We start from the raw sequence: 21,136 nt of genomic DNA on the forward strand, positions 1-21,136 counted from the left end.
TAACAAGTCATTGGACACAGGTAAGAAAAAAATTAATAACCTTTTTATAAGCTTTGATTTGTTCATCTCCATACTTGTGAACTTCTTTTATTAGCTCTTGTAATCTCCGCACAAGATCCAAGTGGCAGCTTGCTAGTTTTTCCGTTGAGGTTTTGAAAACATCCCAAACTGGTGCAAATGTCCTAGATTGAGGAAAATAATATGTAATGTTCATCTGGATTTTTTCCTTTTAGTTGGCTATGATTTTTTTAAATAGTGCTAAAGTATAATTGATAAATTTACAGAAGTTCAGTTCCGTTCCTAAAACTGAAACAAACAAAACCCCCAACAACTGCTACAAATTCTTATTAAATATGTTTCAAATGTACTTGGAATCCTATCTACTAATTTTTCCATGTTTTATGTTTTACCTGTATTGACTCTAATGAGTAAAACATAGCAAAGCTCACTTAATCTTCTCTATCAACAGCACACAATAATGACAAGTGATATTCCTAAAGATGATACAAGAGCAGCTCAAGGTAATTTAATATGTAGAAGTATTTTTCCTTGTATACTTGAACAGTGCAAACAAATCAGAAATTACTTGGTTAGTTAAGTTTCTAGTTGTCTTACATCATTACAGCCACAAGATGCAGGAAAAAATATTGGCAAAGATGCTCTGCCACTAAAAGGGATTTACTGATCACAGAGATTAACCATATGGCAAAGGAAGGTGGGGGACACATCATTCCTCAGATTCAGGTTTCTATACTGACTGGACTTCTCCAGCTATTCTAAAGATACACTCCTCAGTTCCCTGGTGAATACTGCTGAAAAATCAACACTATACATAGCCTTTAAAGCACTGATGTTCAAACTAACATGCAGATACAGAACCTTTGAAGAGCAGCAACAACTGGTATCAAATTATCCACTGATGAAAGCTCCCCATATTTCTAGCTGTGATTACTACAAATAAAAAAATCTAGCCTCATCTAAGAAGTCTGAGTTGTTGGCATAATCTTTCTAATGGAAGAACATCCGTTAATCATTCAAATTTTTAGAAACATAGCCCATGTATAAAATTTTAATTAAACTATGGAATAAATCTATTGAAAAGTCTCATTCTTAACATCTCTGAGGACAGAGATAACACTCCAGAAAGCAGAAATAATAGAAATAAATAAATTTACTGCCACATTTGTGGACCATATGTTCTCTCTTCAGAATAATTACCATAGGCTTGGAACCACAGAATAGAAAGTCACATTCTTTATTATGTCTGAAAAGAACTCAACCTTAAACACAGAGGAACAGACAGTTTCTCCATGTTTGGGGTTTGGTTTTTTTTAAAACTGTGCATAAAGAACTGTACTGTCCTTTGTTTTTGTCATAGCTGCATGATATTTTGCATGGTTGCTGAAGAATTAACAATCATCTTTAAAGGGGGCAAAGTTATGCTACCTTCAATATCATCAATAAAATATTCAGAACCAAACTTAACAGGTATGCAGTATTATTTCTCTCTTATGTACACTTACTTACCCAAGTTGTGTGTAATTGCTCGCTGATTTGGCTAGTTTTGTCATTGACCTTGAATATGCTTCCTCTATTGTAGCCCTGTCAAAGAAAGCCATCAAAAGCATAACTGAAATTTTGAAGATATTTGAAGACAGATGAATATGCATTCTAAAGGTGCAAAACAGAGGACTTTCTACTTCAGCTGAAAATGACTCAATTTGAATGACTCCCAAAAACTATATTAAAAAATCATAGAAATATATTTTTAAAAAAAATAAATCTAAGAACCCTGTGACAGAATGTTGCAGGGTACAGAAACAAGTAAAACCTAGGGACTCAAGACTTGAAAAAGATGATTCCTTCCTTCCTATACTCTCTGCTGTTTCCTTCTGCTTTTAACATTCTTTAGTAACAGTCAGAACAAAGTGACATAACAATCACCCACATAGTACTGTCTAAACACTAGAGATTTACAGAGCAACAAAATAAAATATATTTGTAACGAAAACATTTAAATAAACAAACTGAATGCTTACTGAGCAACCACATTAAATAAAATGGGGTCTTGTCTAGTCTTTTTGTAGGGTTTTTTTGGGGTGTTTTGTTTGTTTAAGTTCTTTGAATAGTGATATTTGAGTTTGGAAAACAGTAAAATAACATGCAATGAAAAGTATTGTGTTCTACCATTTACACTCATTTTTAAAGAAGGTTGTCTCAATACATCCTGATTTATTTTGGATAACCTCTTCACTACATGAAGTTTCATTATATTTTCCTGCACTCAAACCCACAATTATACGTGGCTTTTGGAGATTCAAAATCCAAGGGTCTGCATAGATTTCCTCCTTAGAGCTTCTGCTGGGGCAATTGCCATGGAATAGCAGTCACAAACAGCATATCACAGCAGTGACTCCCTGCAAGTCCTTCCTCTATCAATCTTCCTCACCCTCCTATTACTAAGGTAAAGATGCACACTAATTTAATTTTCCACCCTACATCAATATCCAATATGTAGTGTCAACTTAAGATTTAGAAGCATCCTCGATTTGAGTAAATATTGTAATTGCCTTTTCTTGAAAATGCAAAAGCTCGAAGCAATTTATTTCCTGCTGTTCAATACCTTTATTCAGGGGCAAAAGACAGAAAGAAAGGGAGATGAAGAATTCACCCCTCTCTCAAGTTACACTGTGACTATAACCACTTATTGCTGAGGCAGAGGTTTTTATTTCTCTTTCACAGCAACAATTTCCAAGCAAAAAGAATTTTCTTATGAAAATATGAAGCAAAGTAGCAGTAGTCACCTGAAACAGAGGGGCATGTATTTAAAAGTACTGAACTTCCAAAATAACTATCCAGTCAGTTGGACAATCAATTTGAAGAAGGGGATTAAACTGTAGAATCCAGTAACTCAATTACATTTTAAATCTCACCTACAAACAACTGCAAAGTTATTCACCACAAAAGAAGTCAAATAACTTTATCCTCCTTCCACATATGTAAGTATTTTTGATGATATAAAAAAGTTTACGTTTCCAAGGTTTGGAATTCTTGCTCACTGCACAGCAACAAGCACATATGCACAGACACCCAGACACATATGCACAGACACCCAGATGAGACACTGATGTTTTGTTAATTACCACAATGAACAATATATTTTGATTAATTATCAATAGCTTCTATTGAAGTTTTCTATATTTGATAGCTCAGCGCCTTTTTTTTTTTTTTTAAACACAAGATTTCTGACCAACACCCACACCTCTTTTCTTTGGAACAGTTTACAGCATACTTACCTGAGCAATCTCCGCAAAACTGGAGTTCTGCAATTTACCACACGTTATCGACATACAACAGTTACAAAAGCAAACAACCTAAAGATGCTGTTACTGACCAGTTGGGCACATATATCTACATTTGTCCTACCAACTGACTTCCCAGAGCAGTCTGATGTACTGGTAACACAGTATGAATGCCTCAGTACATTAATTTTCACCCATTTGAAAATCTGTCTTTGCTTGGGATCTGTTAAACGTCTAAAAGTTAAATGGGAATATATGCATTGCCAGTTTCTTCTGATCAAGGAGATTCTTCTTACAACACTTATAGGCAAGTGGTGCAGAACCAACACAACACCTATTTACTTCCTAGCTGAGCACAGTGGTTTCTTACATGTAAACAGTTTAGGTGTTAAATATACACAAACATAAGACAGTTGACCTACAAAATCTTCCCAGTATTTAAAGAAAAAAAACCTGCAGGGCAGCCCAACATTCTTATATTTTCAATTCTTTAAAAACAAAATTTCTACATGCTTTATCAAGAACAGAACAAAGATATCTATCTTTCAGCAGATAGATAACCTGCCCCACCCAAGATTTACCAACATTGAGCAGATTGCCTGCCACAAAATTCACTCTTTCAGATGACATATTCCTGAACCACCGATCCAACTGCGTCACAGTTCTTTTAGTACTTGACCATTAACAAAAACTCAAAAACAAAAATGAAAAAGTGAAACAACACTGTTGAAAACTGAATTGGTATTGACTAACTGAACATAGCCAAGGAGGAAACCTTGTGCTCCTTCTAGGGATACCCAGTTGGAACAGCAGATACAGTATAAAAATATTACATCATTACAAATGAACACGTTTCAAACACTTGTTTTTTTCAGAGGAAACAACTTTGCAATTTCAGAAGGTTCTTAGAGAAGTTTTGAAAGAAAAATCTTTAAAAAAATCCTTAAGCTGACTATAGTAAAAAAAAATTTCCCACATCCTATACAATTTTTCTTTTTTTAACTACTATTTTTAAGGCTGGAGAAAAGGGAACAATAGACTCTTCCTCAATTAGGCTGCACAGAACCAAAACATTATTCTGAAAAGCGCAAGGAACAGAGGCTGGCTTCATACAGATACGTGCCCTTTGTGCCCTAAGCAGTCTGTACATCCAAATACACTCAACCATCTTTCCTCTCTCTTTTAGATCACTCCATAAAAAAAGCAAATTCTCTGGCTAGTCTGGAGACTACAGAAATCCTGACTACCCAGGTGACTACTGTCAAACAGCACATACAAAGGTTAAGTCCTCTAACTTAAAAGTATTACTATCAACTCAGATCTGTCTCCTCTACCTATCCAGCAGTTTTCAGTTTTCACTCTCCTACGTCTCCACTTCTGAAAAAAATGGCCAATAGGTTCAAAAGGAATGGAAGGACAGATGTGAAGAAAGTTCAAATTATGTAAGTTTAGTTTTCGTAAGGAACAGTTCAGAAAATCAGGTACATAAAAGTCAGGGCATAAAAACACTGGATCTAGGAGGCTCCTAATAAACGTTGTTCATCCACTTGCATATTTCTAGCAGAAAACAGTACTGCAAAACAATATTCAGACTATACTCTGTGGAGGAAGGAGGGGAACAGATAATTGTGTGCAACATCTCATAATTTCTTTGCAATAAACAAAGATGTAAACCAGAACATGGTCAAGACAATTGGACTGTTGTAAAATAATGCTGAAGTACTGACCAATCCAATTTCTTTTGAGATCAAGAATTTGACCCATGTGAATAAATGTGTGCTACTGAACCATATTTATTTCCTGGGAAATCGACTGACATCCCACAGGAACTTCACAATGGTAGTGAAGGGCTTCACTGCCTAGATATGGATACTTGTAAACAATTTTACTGAAGTGAGGACATGAAATATTTAAGGTCCATCTATTTATTTGAAACGACAAACTATATGCCACAAACTACTGCTAGCTTAGCCTAAGATTGATCAGTGATGCACCCCTCACTTGGAAAGAAATACCTATTTGGTAGGTATTCAACTGCTTTTTTAATGGCAGTCTGGTGCATCAATAAAGCAGGGCTGAAGAAAACACAATGGAACAGATAGGATACCAGGTTTAATATCCTGATGGGAGAAGGTCACTGGGAAGGACTGAACTTACTGCTGCTGTTCTGCATCACTGACAGACGTTCTCTAATCCCAGGGCAAATTGTTCTTAAGGAACTATATTGCAGCCTTGTCAAATAAATTAAAATGTAGCACTAAGATTCTAGTGAATCTTGGTGTGTTAATGAGAACTGAAATTTTTGACATATTTTACCAAAAATGCTGTGAGATGGCTGCATATCTCTTTGACACATCCTAATCCATGCATAAGAACAGAAAATACATTTCTTGATCTCTTATTGAGGATAAAGTGACCATGTGGATCCTCATGTATTTATACATGGTCATTAATCTTTAGTCTTAAATGTTATTTAAACTTGTTTAACTGGGAAGAAAAAAAATTGTTTCCTTCTTGATAAATGACTAGAATTAATTAGCAGAAACTTCAGCTGAAACATTTTTAATATGTGGAGAAAGGTCCAAATATTTTATTTATTGATATAATAAATGTGCAAAGGCACATCTCATTTAAAATTTAATTTGAAGGAGCTGATAAAGTAAAAAGAACTAGAATGTCACATTCTTTTTACTAGGGATTTTGTGTAGAATGAACTGTCAAGTTTTATTTATGTCACTATAATAAAGCAAAGAATCCAAGCCAGATATAGCATCAAGTTATTTTTACCCATTTGCATTAAGACCTTTCACCTGAGGACCAGTATGAATAAAATGGAGCATGCCCAAAGAATACAACATAAAGGAGATAAGAAGCAGAGTGAGTGAGAGAGCTTCTGATCTAAATATGGAGCTAAATCAAAATGCAATGCATGTAAAACTAATAAAATTAAATGTGTCCAGGTGATGTACAGCTTAGGTTTATGACTTACTGCTGTAAAAATTGACTGATTCCAAGAACTAAAGCAGGTTTCAAAGGAAAGATCCAGGCACTCACAAAGATAACATAAGGCAAATATTTATATCAGTCAATATTAAAAGTGCAAGCTTGTGAAGCCCTAAGCATTTCATACTAAACATGAACAGTGTGATATCCCTCTGCTCAATCCAAAGCAGGATTTCACTGGAACCCTGTCTGGCTTCATAACATGTTCTCTGGAATCAGGGATTCTTGAAACGCAAGATTCCTTGGTTTGTGTAGTCCTTCCAACAGGAGACTGCCCATCACAGGTGGGCCCGTTTCTACTTAGTGGACAGATTTTTGTCATTTTCTCCAATTCATTTTGGAACTGTGCAAATGTCAGTGCAACTGAGCACCTGCTAGATTTGTGGTGGTTACATTTTGTGGAAATTTAAAATAAAATTATTTGTTGAGATGTATTTGAGGCCAAAACGGAAATTTTAATGAAAAATTCCAGAAAACAAAGGCTGGTTTTTTGACAGCTTTTACTGAAAAAACCTTCACTGAAACAGGTCCTCAATCAGTCTCTTACAAGTTTTTTCCATGCATCATCTGGTGTCAGTAACTGAATTAAGACAAAATTCTGAAGCAGATGTATAATTAATTTTGTCCAGAATGGAAATTCTTATGTTCAATGTAGCAGCAGGAGTCTTCTTTCACAAAGAAGAACTAAAAAAAGCACTAGGTCATCTGTTTTGGAAGTTGTCACATCTGCAGATTTCAGTTCTGTCCCTTCCATCCCATAAAGAAGAACCTGTGTTATTTACTGCATATTATTTTCTTGCCCCTACATATCACTCGCTTTTCTTTAACGAACCTAGTTTCTCAACATCTTACTCTGAAAGTATAATTTCTTCAATATCATACTAGCAGTTGCTAATACCGTAATTGTACATCTATGGTCAAAAACTTTGTAAGACTGATAATTTCTACTACTATAAATTATGGCTTTTCTTCCAAACATGATGAAAAATTTGGATTAATTTAAATAATCTGCTGGACATGTAATGTGACACTTCTAGCTTTTTACTCTTGTTTTTTAATTCAAACCTGAAAAATTAGAAGTTTGTTATTAATAGATGCTTAAGAGTCGCTATTCAGTTCTAAGTGAATGGAATAAACCTAGATATATTCTTGTAGGATACAAGAGACATTTTAAAATTGCGTGTTGATTTTTACATATTTTGCATGTTACTGTTAAACTTAATAATAAACAGTACATTAAAGAGCCAGGATTACCAAGGATGAATACTTACCTTTCTCTTATAAAGTCTGCTAAGTCTTTTGTTGACAAATGCCCGTGTTTCATGTTGTGATAGAGGACATCAAAGCCATTGTTCCTTTCCCCCTAAAGATTAACAAAAAGAAAGTAGAACTATGAAACACAACACGCTAAAGGAATTACAGAACAAAGTATAGAACCTATGCATTTTAATAACTGATGAAGCTCCATGAAGTGAATGATTTCTAATGCTTCAGCTTTTTACCAATTGCTGTGATTTCCTTTCAATCCCCTATATGTAAAACAAACTAAAAACACCTTAGCAGCTATTACTACCCTTTGAATGACAACTCTTCTATTACATATTTCTAGGCTATATTCAAAGCCATTTCTTTTCTAGATTTCTACATGTCTTGTATTCTTCACTTCCCATCTTATTAAACACATACTTAATATTGTACTCTCTCTTCATTCTCTCATAGCTTTCCTTATTTTCCATGAACTAAAATTCACACTTTGGGATCACTGAATATCCAGCCTCCCCAGTTCTTCACACTTCATGTATCTTCTCTGTTTTCTGTAAAATTATTGAAAGGAAAATCACTAACCTCTTCCTTCTCACAGGTAACTTCCCTTTCTCTATTCTTTAGTTTTAAAACTTAAGACATTTTCCAGTGAGTAAGGTGTACCTCACCATTAAAACTGAGACACTGCCCTGAACACTGATTAATAAACTCAGCCAGCTTATCACCTCTGGCACTCTGGTGAACTTCCCGCGGACAGGAGAAAGCAACAATAGAAATGAAAGGAAGGCAAGGCGAGGCATGGCATAATAGCACTGCTACTATAAAAGTTTTCCTGTCAAACTATCCATTCCCCTCCTCCCTTCCAAAAGCTTCAGATCCATAACACTGCTGCTACTAAAGACACAGAAGCACGTCCTCAGGAAAACTGCATGCATGTTCAGAGTGGAAAGGAAAGAAGGATGGGAAGCAGAATCATGGACTTTTCACAATGGCACCACATGGACTTTTCACAAATACATCTCCAGTGAGAGGAGCCTGAGGATTTGGTCATACACCCCTCCAAACATTTCTGTCCTTGTTCTGGAAAAATTAGTTTGTGCAGCCATAGGGCACACCTGATCAGGGAAATTATACAGCTGAAAAATAAAGCTGGCAAATAAAAGTAAAGATCAGTGATCCAGATGACTACGAGGACACAAACAGCTGCATTGCTCAGCAGAAGAGGTGGGAGCAAGGAGAAGGCAGGCAGGGATCTGCCAGCTTAAGTAAGTGGAAGCAGCTACGGGTGGATGGAAGAGCTTCACAGCAGCCATGGTAGTAGGCCCACTTCTATGAAGTATTAACTGCACTAGACAATACATCAGTCTTATCAATAATATAGCAAGTTGCCTTAAAGGACACCACACATAGACACATAAATTTACAAATAACAGACAACTGAAGGCAATTTGCTTCAGATTACTAGCCTGGATTATTTGCTTTACTTTTTCCAAACATTGGGGAAAATAAAACCAAACAAACGAAAAGAAAAAGAACCTATAAAATCACAGTTCCTAAAGTTGCAATAAGTTGTAACCTGAAAAAGTTCATCAAAATGCAGATTAGTTTCGCGTAAGTGCAATTACAGAAATGTCTGTAAAAAGTACAAGCAGAACTATATTGAATGCATGAAAATACAGTAAACTCTAAAAGGACTAGCTACAGAGCAAGGCTTTTATAAGTTCGAAAAATAAAAGAAGGGTCAGAACACCAATTAGTAGGAAAAGTAATTTTTTTTTTTTTTAATGTCTTACTCTTTCACTCCCCTTTCACTCCTATCTAACAATTTTTCCTTGTAGTTTGAAGCCCACAATAATTTTGATTACTGGTGCACTAATAGGTAGCTTATTAACTTTCTGTATTTACTCAATATAAACCCTGAATGTCACTGCATTACACAAACACCAGAATAACTCTATAATTAAGACCTCACCGATGTTTGCAATTAGAATACAAAATAAAATTCTTATTTAACTAATCCAAAGCTGTTACTGTACCCAAATTTGGAGATAAACATTCAACAAATAAGCATTAGGCATTTCTTCCAGAAAAACTAATAAAATTCTCCTTTATGAAATGTTCTTTCCCTTTGCCTTAAGGTGTTTCTTCTAGCTAAACCAACACATTGATCAAAATGTGCTGAATATAGACTGCTTCTTAACTTTTAAAAGCAACTTTTCATAATGGGAACTTTAACAGGGACTTTTCTATACTGGAGCTCCATAAATTTCCTGCCACTTTAGAAATACAGGAAGGGTAGCATAGCCATGACCCAGCCTCTGGCTGCAGCCTTCCTGATGGCTGATAATCTGTCAGAAATGTAACTTTGCAAACCTTTAGAGAACAAAATGAGCCACAGCAACCAATTCGCATCATCATCTTGTTCCCACACTGTAACTGAAGGTTACTGCAAAGGAACTCGTTTTTCCACTTAAATTAAGTTTTCTAATCAGTCCTACTCTTGTTCCTGACTTCACATTGAATGGCAGAAAGCACGACAGAGAAACAGAACAGATACTTTCCTCAATTAAAAAGGTCTCCTGAAAGCCACATCTTTTATACATTATCAATAGTTATCAGAAGCTAAGAAGCTATGTGAAAAATATATTAAGGTTTAAACAAAGCAGCCAGTCCAAAGCAGACTCCCAGATTTGAGGGCCTATGTGGTTTAAGCTTGGCACAACTAAAATACATGTTTTAACTTGTGAATATAATGCCAAGTGTAGCCTATCTTACCAATATCAGACTCTACCTACAAGCAGAAACATCTAGACTTCAAAACTGTTCAATAATTTACAGGATCAAGAGTTCTGATGATTAACCTGATGACAATTCTATAAATTATGTTATCTTCTACCCATGTTTGGAGACATACATGTACCTATGTCAAATTAAGTATGGTATCTCAGTGCAGAGAGCAGACATTTTTCTGCTTAGGAAAAGCTATGCGTCCTATCCACAACTCCTTCATTCAGTAGTTATTTTCATGAAGAGTAGCTCAACTAATTCATACATGAGCATCAGAGTTAAGGCTCTGTATTTAGGATAAAGACAGGGATGTATGCTGTAGCTAAGAGGAAAAGTAGTTCAATTTACAAAGTATGTATCCTCTTACATGCACATATACCACCAACACTGTTGATTTGTGGTTTGGTTGTTTTTCCTCAACGGTGCCCCTCCCCACACACATTGTATAAAATTCTGTACATGGAAATTGTGTGTCTAGCCAATTTTTCTTCATTAAGTGTTTTTACCTGCTCCTTCCTGGTGGCACCAGTGATAGCTGGGATCACTAAAAACCCAGTACTGACCTACTTAAAAATAAATAAATGCAGCACATAGGAGAGGAAACTGATGAGACCTTCCACTCCCTTTCAGAAGCAAGCGCCATCCACTGCTATGACAGACAGACACTAAAGTCAGATGCAGATTCTTCTACAAGTTGCATCTTGGAGAAAGAGGAACCTCTGTTGTCATGTATAACATCAGGTTATATGCAACAGACTTCCGGATCAGTTTGAAAGACCATTCTGAATGTCATTTCACAGGTAAAACAACATCTGTTGAGGATGATCCCTGTCATTACTCAACAGAAAACAACTGTAAAGCTGTGTACGAGAACAAAAAATGTAAGTGGTCCCCTGTCTATATAGGCTCCATTTAATTACTTTGAAGTTCATAAGCAGTCTTCTCCTTCTTCCCTAGAGCTAACAAAACTCTGTCTTCAGAAGCTGGTGTTCTTGTTGAGGTTTCCCATTTTACACTGCCATAAGAGAGCTCTTTTGTGTATATAGTGTAGATAGCTCCTGACAGCAAGCCATAAGAGGAAACAAGACTTCAAATACAAGTAAACAGTTCACTTAAATAGGCCTACAATGAGGCATTACTGACCAACTTTGCATACAAAATAAATTAAGTCATGGAAAGCGAGGGCAGACAGTCCTTCCATTTCCCTTCATCAAGAACTAACTGCAATGATTTTCTCATGGAAATGAAAGAAACCCTGTCAGCAAATGTGAAGTAAAAATTCAGCATTTCCATGACTTGTGCATAACAGGAAACAGATTACAGGAACTCTGTTTTACTGAACTACTTAATAGACTTTGAAAATTTTTAAGAATAAGTTTGTTTGTTGCATATAAAGATGATTCTGAATTTAAAACCCACATTTGGTAAAGCAGCCAGAAGCTTCTGGACAATCTGCAGCAGTATTTATTTCTCACGTTTCTATTCAAACTGTATGAGTGCAAGCTCTGTCTACTTTGGACTAAAACTGTTCAACATTAACATCTATCAGTGTAAACAGTTAATACTCTCTATTAGTCTACTTGAATTCAAATTGGCCAGAGATGTCAAAAACTACAAGAAAAGGTTCTTCAGGTACGTGAACAACAAGCAGAAACAGAAGGAAAATACTGGCCCACTGCTGAACTGGAGAGGTGAATTAGTCACCAGCAACGCTGAAAAGGCAGAGGTTCTCAACACTTTCTTCACCTCTGTCTTTACCAGCACCGTTGGGCTCCAGGCCTTGGGAACAAAAATCCAGGTTGATGCAAATACAGACCCACCATCAGTGAAGGAAGAGTTGGTACGTGAACTATTACAGGAGCTTCACCCCTACAAATTGATGGGCCCTGACAATATCCACCGGGGGTGTTAAGAGAGCTGGCTGACGTTGCAAGGACACTCTCCCTACTCTTTAAGAAGTCATGGAGATCAGGTGACATCCCAGAAGACTGGAAGAAGGCTAATGTCACCCCCCATGTATAAGAAGGGCTTGAAGGAGGATCCAGGAAATTACAGGCCCATCAGTCCTACTTCAGTCCCTGGGAAAGCTATGGAACAAATCCTCCTGGGGGCTATCACAAGTCAAATGAAGCGCATGATTGGGAAAAGCCAGCATGGATTCACCAAGGGCAAATCGTGCTTGACAAACCTGATCGCCTTCTATGACAAAGTAACCTGCTCGGTCGATGTGGGCAGGCGGTGGACATTGTCTACCTGGATTTCTCCAAGGCTTTTGATTCAGTTTCCCACAGCCTCCTCCTAGAGAAACTGTTGCGTTACGGTCTAGACAAGTGGTCTGTGTGGTGGGTGGGGAACTGGCTGACAGGTTGCACCCAGAGAGTGGTGGTAAATAGCTCCTTTTCAAATTGGCAACCTGTCACAAGTGGGGTCCCCCAAGGATTGATATTGGGCCCAACGCTGTTTACTATCTTCATAAGTGATCTGGATGATGGGGTCAACTGTACTCTGATTAAGTTTGCTGATGATACCAAACTGAGTGGGAAAATGGACACTTCGGATGGGAGAGCCACCCTGCAGGAAGACCTGGATAGGCTGGAAGAGTGGGCTAACAGGGACCTTATGAATTTCAACATGGACAAATGTAAGGTCTTGCACCTGAGAAAACATAATCCAGGAGTGCAGCACAGGCTGGGATCTACCCGGCTGGGGACCAGCTCTGTGGAAAGGGACCTGGGGGACAACAAACTCAATATGAGTGAACAGTGTGCTGCTGCGGCAAAGAAAGCCAACAGGACGCTGGGTTGCAGCAACAAGGGCATCACCAGCAGAGATAAAGAAGTCATTATCCCACTCTACTCCGCGCTTGTCAGGCCACACCTGGAATACTGTGTTCAGTTTTGGTCCCCGCTATGCAAAAAAGATGTGGACAGGCTGGAGAGGGTGCAGAGAAGGGCCACAAAGATGATCAATGGACTGGGAAGCCTGCCATGTAAGGAAGGGCTGAGAGAACTGGGTTTGTTCAGCCTTGAGAAAAGAAGGCTTAGGGGAGACGTTATCACCATGTTCCAGTATTTAAAGGGTAGCTACAAAGAAGATGGAGTTTCCCTTCTTACAAGGAGCCACATGGAAAAGACGAGGGGTAACGGGTACAAGTTACTCCTGGGGAGATTCTAATTGGACACGAGAGGAAAATTTTTCACAATGAGAAGAATCAACCATTGGAGTAATCTCCCCAGGGAAGTGGTGGATTCCCCAACATTGGACACTTTTAAGATTTGGCTGGACAGGGTGCTGGGCCATCTTGTCTAGACTGTCCTTCTGCCAAGAAAGGTTGGACCAGATGACCCTTGAGGTCCCTTCCAACCTGGTATTCTATGATTATAGCACCGTCTTTTTACCCAGTATAAACAAATGTTTTTCAATTATTATGGTGATTCTGAAGTTCCCATGACTGGTCAGATACGTACTACTTGTTTAGCTAGGGTGAGAAGCAAGAAAGGCACAGCTGCAAATACTGTTTTCACAGCAAAACTAAGCATATGAGACAATAAAAGGCATATGCAGTTCTTAAACCCATTTTTATTTTGGTCAAACTTTAGAAGCTTGATGAGAGAAGTTCAGACAAAGTTTGACTATTTCTAACTAAGTTCGGCAAGTAAAGAAGCATTTGACAATAAATGAATTACTGTGATTTCAAACTATGCTTTTAGAACATGCATTAGCAGTGGTTAAGCATGCACGATCATTCCTTCAACCCTTTAAGCATGACCACATCACCACATTACAAAGAAGAAATGGAACAGACTGAGAAAATGTACTTTTGATTATAAACTATTTAAGTCATAACCTGCCTAATCCTCTGTTTAAAATAGCCTACCAAACCCACAACTTATTCTCAAGGAAACAAGCAGACAAATATTCAAACTGCAACATTTGGAAGTGGTACTTCAACTTAATTACAGGTTTTCTTTTTAACAATAAAAAAGTTCAGGTCCCTAATTTACTTCAAACTGTCATAAAATGAAGACTGGATAATCTCCAAATTAAGTTTCCAAATCCTAGTTAAACCTTACAACTGCCTTTGGCAAACACGATACATCAATGAAATATGACCAACATCCCCCCACCTTGTTAGCTAAATGCTAAATAGGAAAAGCCTAGAAAAGAATGAATGTGGGAAATAGAATCGCTTCAATTTTTGAAGCAAAAATAGAAAAATTTGTATCCGTTGCCTCTTGTTTTGGTCAGGTCCAGGGAAACTGTCCTACAGCTAGTTTTACACTTAAATTACTGCTCATGCTCCTCTGTCAGAAACGAGTATGGAAAAACCACACCCCTGATAAACAGATTATGCACACAAGAATCCTGATACAGATAAATCATAATGGCATCAAAGTCCTTCTGGTAAAAAAATTTTGTATCAAGAAAATTCCAGAGTTGCACCAATATACCAAATAATAACTGTAGAGAATCCATTAATGGGGGGTGAGGGAGCCCAACTCCTTCATACAGGTGAAATTCAGTATTGGCTGAAACCAGGTACAACTGTTCAGCAACTACAAGATTTGATTTATGCAGCTTAAAGGAGACCTTATTTTAACAATTAATGTACAAATTTTAGTGCAACAGAACAATAGAGACTGGGTGTTCATTCCTGTAATTCTGAAATGAAAGTTCCAAATATTAACCAAAACCAATCTTTACCCACAAACTTAGAAAGACATATACTATTCATTATGGTTGTCCATTTGTACTGTCAACTTTTTTGCAATCACTCATAAAGTAGCAACACTTTAAAGAAACAAAACAATAGAAATTCTCCTAACTCCAGGGATATGTAAACTCTGAGATGCTCTGAAAAACATTGTCATTTTCTTTAAACTGTTATTCCTTGTTGCAGTTTCAAATAAGTAACGTGTTTAACCCTTTCCACCTAAGCAATTATTTAATTTAATGGGCCTTGTATACATGAAAATACTCCTGTGATTAATATTATGCGTTACATTTTTGAAAGCTATCTATCAGTAAATTTCAATTTCTGAGTGTCTGAAAGAGCTATAGAAAATTAAGAGCATTGAAACATGGAAAAAAACAGTCACCTGATGTCTACATAGGCAAGGTATCTTCTTCAGTTCTGAAAGTTTTGAGAACTTTGAACACAAAAGCAACCAGGCAATTTCAATTTCCTTCTTCTAGCTTCAATAAATTAAATAAAGATCAGCTCCAGAGAAGCTCTACACATATGAGGAAGGACAGATATTTTCCTCTATATCTAGATAATTAAAAATATTTTTTGAACAAAAAGATGGAAAGTTGTCAACTCATGCTAGTTGTACACATGCAGAGGAAGGAGACTAAGCAAATATTGCACAACAGCACTCCTGAAACTGAGCATCCAACTGTATGCCAAGTGGGCAGAAGAGTAACACTGTGTAAACATATGAATGGAACTCCAGATGGAAGCATGACAAGTCTCAGTGTCACTCATATTGCGTAAGTGCGTAAGACAATAAGTCTTACACTTACTAGAGCAAGCCTCTTCACAAAGCTAAGATTATTAACTCAGGATACTGCCAGCCCTTACATGTCACAGATGCTCTTGAAAAGAAAGGAATCCTCCTCACAGCCATTCTCAAAAGCTACAGGTAACACAAGCGATTAAAAAGATAAAATAAAAGGAATTTGTCAAAGCCATTTTAAACACACATTTTTATATCCCAGAACTTCCAGAGTTACCAAGCGCAGCATTACACCAAGACCAGTTTCAGCTATACACAGAACTTCCAGCAGTTAAATTAATTTAAAACAATTAATAAATAAACACTGACTGGCTTAGAAGTGGCTTATTTTTGTTGACTTGACATAGTTTAATAGACTTACAATTAACAAAAGTATCACCTGCACCAGTCAGTTTAAATACAATGTCAAAGCTTATGCAACACTTCCTAAGCGGTGCTAAGGAAACAGTAAGTCAATGATAAGGAATGCTTTTTATTCTACTGTACCAGTATGAGTGTATTTAAAGTGACAAAACTTAGCTATGTATAATGGAAATAACTTATGGAAGTGTTCCCTTTAAATTACATCATTGTTTTGATGTAGCACATACATAGCAGCAAGCATCCAATGTTTTATGACAACATCCTAATTAGGAGTTGGGAATGTTTGGCCATGTGACTTGAATGCCTGAAACTCAGTCATAAGAATCAAAGCCATTTATAGCCTGTACTACTAGTTCAAAATTTTTAATACTGCAAAAAAGTAACTGTATCCTACTGACTTTGAAAACTGCTGCTCTAGAGTGCTGCGTTCTATTAGCAGACCCCTACATTTTTCAAGTGATAGTAAAGTTTTTCAGGTGACAGTACAGGTCTCTGTACTTCAACTTTAGACATCCTGAAAGGAGTCTTGTTTATCTCTCAATGATCTCTTAGAAGCAGTCAACAGATGTCAGGCCCATAAAACACCCATTTTTATTACATTTTCTAAAAAACAAAACAAAACAAAACCACCAAAAAACAAAATTGCTCATGATAAGCTTCAAGACTATTACAATAAAGAAGCTAACATTTGTTTTGTTTACATGAGCACTTTTAAGAAGTTCTTAAAAGACAGCAGCCTAAATAGTGTGTGTAAGAAATTGATACACATTCACGTATATGTCACCCCCCTTTTCTGAAGAAATCAGTTAAGTCCCTCAAGTTTCTGATGTCTTTTCCTATCAGTTACAGCAAATTACCAAATCAGGAGAGAGCATCCTACAGCTCAGGATCCAGACTTCCGTTTCCAATGCATAATTTCAGCTGCAAACTGATGACAGCATGTACATCAAATAATTAAATATTAATTATATTTTGGGTTCATCTTCACATCAGTGCTTTAGAAAGTATAGTTATGCCATTCCATAGGCGACAAAAACATTTTGCCTGGTGCTACCTGGAAGGGCAAGGCAAAAGCAAGAAAGAGAAGACAAGTCTTCTAAAGTTCTACACAATACCACCTTTCTTTCTCCTTACAGATTTGTTATTTTCAGTCAGTAGGCATTCAGAGCATTTTAACAGCAATCTTCTAATTTCCATCTTAACTTTCTCACCACATTTCCAAACATAAATAGATTGTATCCCAAGTCTTCCAAAGCACTGCAGTAACAATTCTGAACTATAACCTATCCTGAAAAGTTAGTAAAAGTGGAGAAGCCTAATGATTCAAAAGGCACAAACCTATAATTTATGCTCCGTTCTGAGGATATATAGAAACTCAATACTTTCTGACGTTAAAGATCCATCATATTTAGACACTACAGTTAATCCTGAAAGATATTTACCCACAACAGCAAAGAAGGAGCAGTCCCCTTTCCTTTTTATTTTACTTCTACACAAAATAAAACCCTGTCCATGGTATTATAAAGGCTTCTCAGGGAAGTTTTGCAAGTTTAAGACCCTGTCTAATATCTTTGTCGTCATTGCAAGACAAACAAGAATACACTTGTTGTCCTACTTTGTGTCATTTTTGGAGGTAGGAGAAAAACCTGCACAAACCTCCTTCTCCTAGCACTCATTGCTGACCCGCACTAGGAGTTTTGCCAGCAGAGCTATAAGGCAAAGACTTTGTAGAGCAGAAAGAGAGAATGGGAAGTTTGGGTAGATGTCTACTACCTTCATATTTGCTGGTAGCATTTGTGAAGATACAGACAGGGAAAGAGAATGTACGGGAATGGCCCACTGCCTTCACTGATTTAACAAAATTATTGACTTACTAACAAAATAAAATACAACTGATCAGACAAACAGTAAATGAACATACCATAGTACATAATATAGTTAAATAGAAAAGTGTTTCATTTCAGTTGAGATAGCTGAATAAAAAACTTCTATTTTACTTTAATCTTAGGAGGACATAGTAACTTTTCCAATTAAAATGTGACTTTTTATATTAATTTAAATGTTATTTTTAGGAAAGATAAAAAATTTCCATATATTAGTTTAATACTGATGTCCCACACTGAGGCTTCAAATTAAGCAGATTAGTATGCCAAGAGAGCAAATCTAGTATCTTGTTTCACTAAATTTTAATATTCTGTTGAAAGCAAAACTTAAAAGATTCAAAATTAGACACGATGCTGCAAACAAAACATGAAACCTGGCTTGAGCTATGCTTTATGTTCAAGAATAGTACATTGTATTTGTGAAATTAGTTTTCCCTAAACATTAAGGGTAACTGTTGCTTACGCAGAAAAAGCGGACATCTAAAAGATATCTTATCTTTTTTTTTTTGTTTCAGTCTCGACAAATAACCACTTCTATGTTTCCCCTATTAGCTGGTAGAGATGCACATTAAAATTAAATATGCAGCAAAGAAGTAGCAATGTTGTAAACAGCCCGATGATTACAAGAACACTTACTTTAATGTTTCAGACCAGCTACGCTCACAATGAAAACAAGTTTCATTTCACGCGAGGCTCAACAATAATCCAAATCCATACTTCAATTTTTTCTCCATATATATCTACCCACTTAAAAACATATATATCTGCACAGAGATGACTGAGAAATTGTGTTTCTAAAACAGACGGGAAAGTCTGTTGTTTCCCCAGCTGGCTGCTGTTCAGGCTGTACCTTCTGACATGCAGACAGATACAAGTTATCGGTACAAAAGCACAAGGCTCCGAGGAGCGCAGCTTGTTAAGTTGTTACAGTCGGTGCTATTCCCTAAACAACTGCACTGTTCGGGACGCTTCACGACGAGAGAACGGACCGCAGCCCAAGCCACATCCCCGCACCACGGTGCCTGCGACAGCGAGACCCCAGAGCACAGGCTCTCCCGCTCGCTCGTGTCCGGGCATCTCTCGGCCCAGCGGCCCCACGGCGACCAGCAATCCCTCTCCGCCGTAGTCTCTCCCCAACGGACCCCCGAGCACCGCGCGAGGTGGAAGGCCAGGCAGGGGCAGGGGGCGGTGGTCCCCTCGCCCCGCCGCGGGCTGCCCGGGCGCGGGCAGCGGCGGCGCAGGCAGGTACCCCGCCTCCCCCACGGCCCAGCCCGGCCGAGGCGAGCCGCGGCGGGCGCAGGGGGCGGCCGCGGGGCGGCGGGGACGGCGGCCACCATCCCCGCGCCGCGCCCCCCGCGGCAAGGCCCCGGCCCAGTCCCGGGGGTGGCGTAAGAGCCGAGGCTGCTGCCGCGGAGGGGACCCTGGCTGCACCGTGCCGTGCCCTGCCCTGCCCGTTCCACCCGCGGTGCTTCCCTACCCAGAAGCTCTCCACGAAGTACGCCATCATCACCCCGCTGCCGCCGTGGCCACCGGTGAGGCCGGCCCCGGCCGCCTCAGCCGCCGAGACGCGACGAAGGAAACGGGCGCCGCCGCGGCGCGCCGCCCTTCCCGTTACGGTGCAACCGCCTCCTTCCACACAGCCCCACCGCCCCGGCCCCGCGCATGCGCCCAGCCGCCGCCGGCCGCCGAGGCCGCTGCGCAGGCGCGTAGCCTGTCCCTCCCCCCAGCGTGGAGGGGCATGCGCGGAAAGCCCGTCCTGCCGCAGCCGTCGCCGCCTTGGGGCGGCTCCGCCTTGGGGGTGGCGGCCGGGCCGCCCCCGCCGCCCGCTGCCCCCTCGTGCCCGGCCGGGCGGAGAGCCAGCCCCCGCCGCAGGCCGGCAGGGCTCGGCTCGGCGCTTCTGCCGCAGCCCGCGCGCGGTCCGGCAGCTCCGGTCGACGGCGAATGGCGGGCTGCCGTCTCGTGCGCGGAGAAGGCCTGATCTGTAGAACTGCGAACGTAGTTGCGGAGGGCAGACTCGGAAACCTCGGGTAAAACCCCCTCAGACGTATTCAGTAACCGCTAGGGAACAGCCGCAGTGAGTGCTGCAACGCATGGAGAAGAGATTCATGCTGTTTGAAGTGGCTTGGCATCCAAGCGTCGTTCCAGCCAAGTAGGGTAAGATCCTTCAAAGCAGGTGATGACTAGTCCTCCTAGGAACTTTGCTGATAAGGCCTAGCTTACCCTCCCAAGTAAGCTAGGGAGGGTAAAATCCTTTCACAGGATTTTACAGGTCCAGTGGCATGCTCCTAAAAACGTTGCGCTTCATCTTAAAGCCAGAGTCTGGAGAAACTGTTTACTTCAAACCTTCATCTTCTTCTGCGACAGTTCGGTTTCCAGACCCTAATCAATTCATGTAGATTATTAGCCAGTGGGGGTGATGCTGGTTGCTGGACCAGAACACAGAGCCACTCAAGTGCCATCTGTGGCCAGTCTGGAGTGCTGCTTTTCAATGGGAGTATCTTAATATATTCTTCATGGCAGAGTCAGCACCACTGGGCTCCTTCTGGGACCGCAAGGAGTTCCTGTTCTACCTTAATGACATGATTTGTTGCCCAAGACAGCACTTAGGTTTTTATTATTGACTAAAAATAGAGGGCCAGGCCTAAACAGTGATTTGAGGGGCTGCAGCTCATTGTCCTATGCAAACGTGGTAAGCGCTTTATCCAAACTTTATCTATGGTTTTGTCAGCACAATACTTTATCCAAGATACAAAAAGTAAGAAGCTGATACGCTATGCTGGGTGTTCAAGGTCCTCCCTTCCCCCTCAGGGAAACCTTGTCAGTTCTGGTTTGAAAATCTCACCTGCTTCCACCTTAATTCTGATGTCCTTTGGCCTTCGTTCTCTTAAGATATTAGGTAAGGCATAGAGCAGAACATTCAAGTAATCCCTAAGAACCTGATGAATTCACCAACTTACATCAAATTTATGCTGATTAAAGATTCCATGAAAGCCAAATGGTTAGGAAAGATGTAGTT

At 39.2% G+C, this 21,136-nt stretch overlaps 1 protein-coding gene across 3 annotated transcripts in view; it reads right to left on the bottom strand.

Annotated features, from left to right (window-relative positions):
- Positions 1–19,799, bottom strand: part of FCHO2 (FCH and mu domain containing endocytic adaptor 2) — a 97,415-nt gene extending 77,616 nt beyond the window's left edge. For 2 of the 3 annotated variants that reach the window (XM_072858947.1, XM_072858946.1), the window contains exons 1-4: positions 19,598–19,799; positions 7,577–7,668; positions 1,528–1,602; positions 41–182 (exon numbers count right to left, since the gene is read on the bottom strand). In XM_072858947.1, the coding sequence (XP_072715048.1) occupies positions 41–182; positions 1,528–1,602; positions 7,577–7,668; positions 19,598–19,627 (339 nt within the window). In that variant the 5' untranslated portion in view covers positions 19,628–19,799. Of the gene's footprint in view, positions 1–40; positions 183–1,527; positions 1,603–7,576; positions 7,669–15,454; positions 15,477–19,597 lie in introns of those variants that run through there. The other variant, XM_072858948.1, reaches the window with a different exon arrangement.
- Positions 19,800–21,136: the final 1,337 nt, after the last annotated feature.

Source organism: Ciconia boyciana, chromosome 4 (genome assembly GCF_034638445.1).
Source record: "Ciconia boyciana chromosome 4, ASM3463844v1, whole genome shotgun sequence".
Classification (NCBI taxonomy): Eukaryota; Metazoa; Chordata; class Aves; order Ciconiiformes; family Ciconiidae; genus Ciconia; species Ciconia boyciana.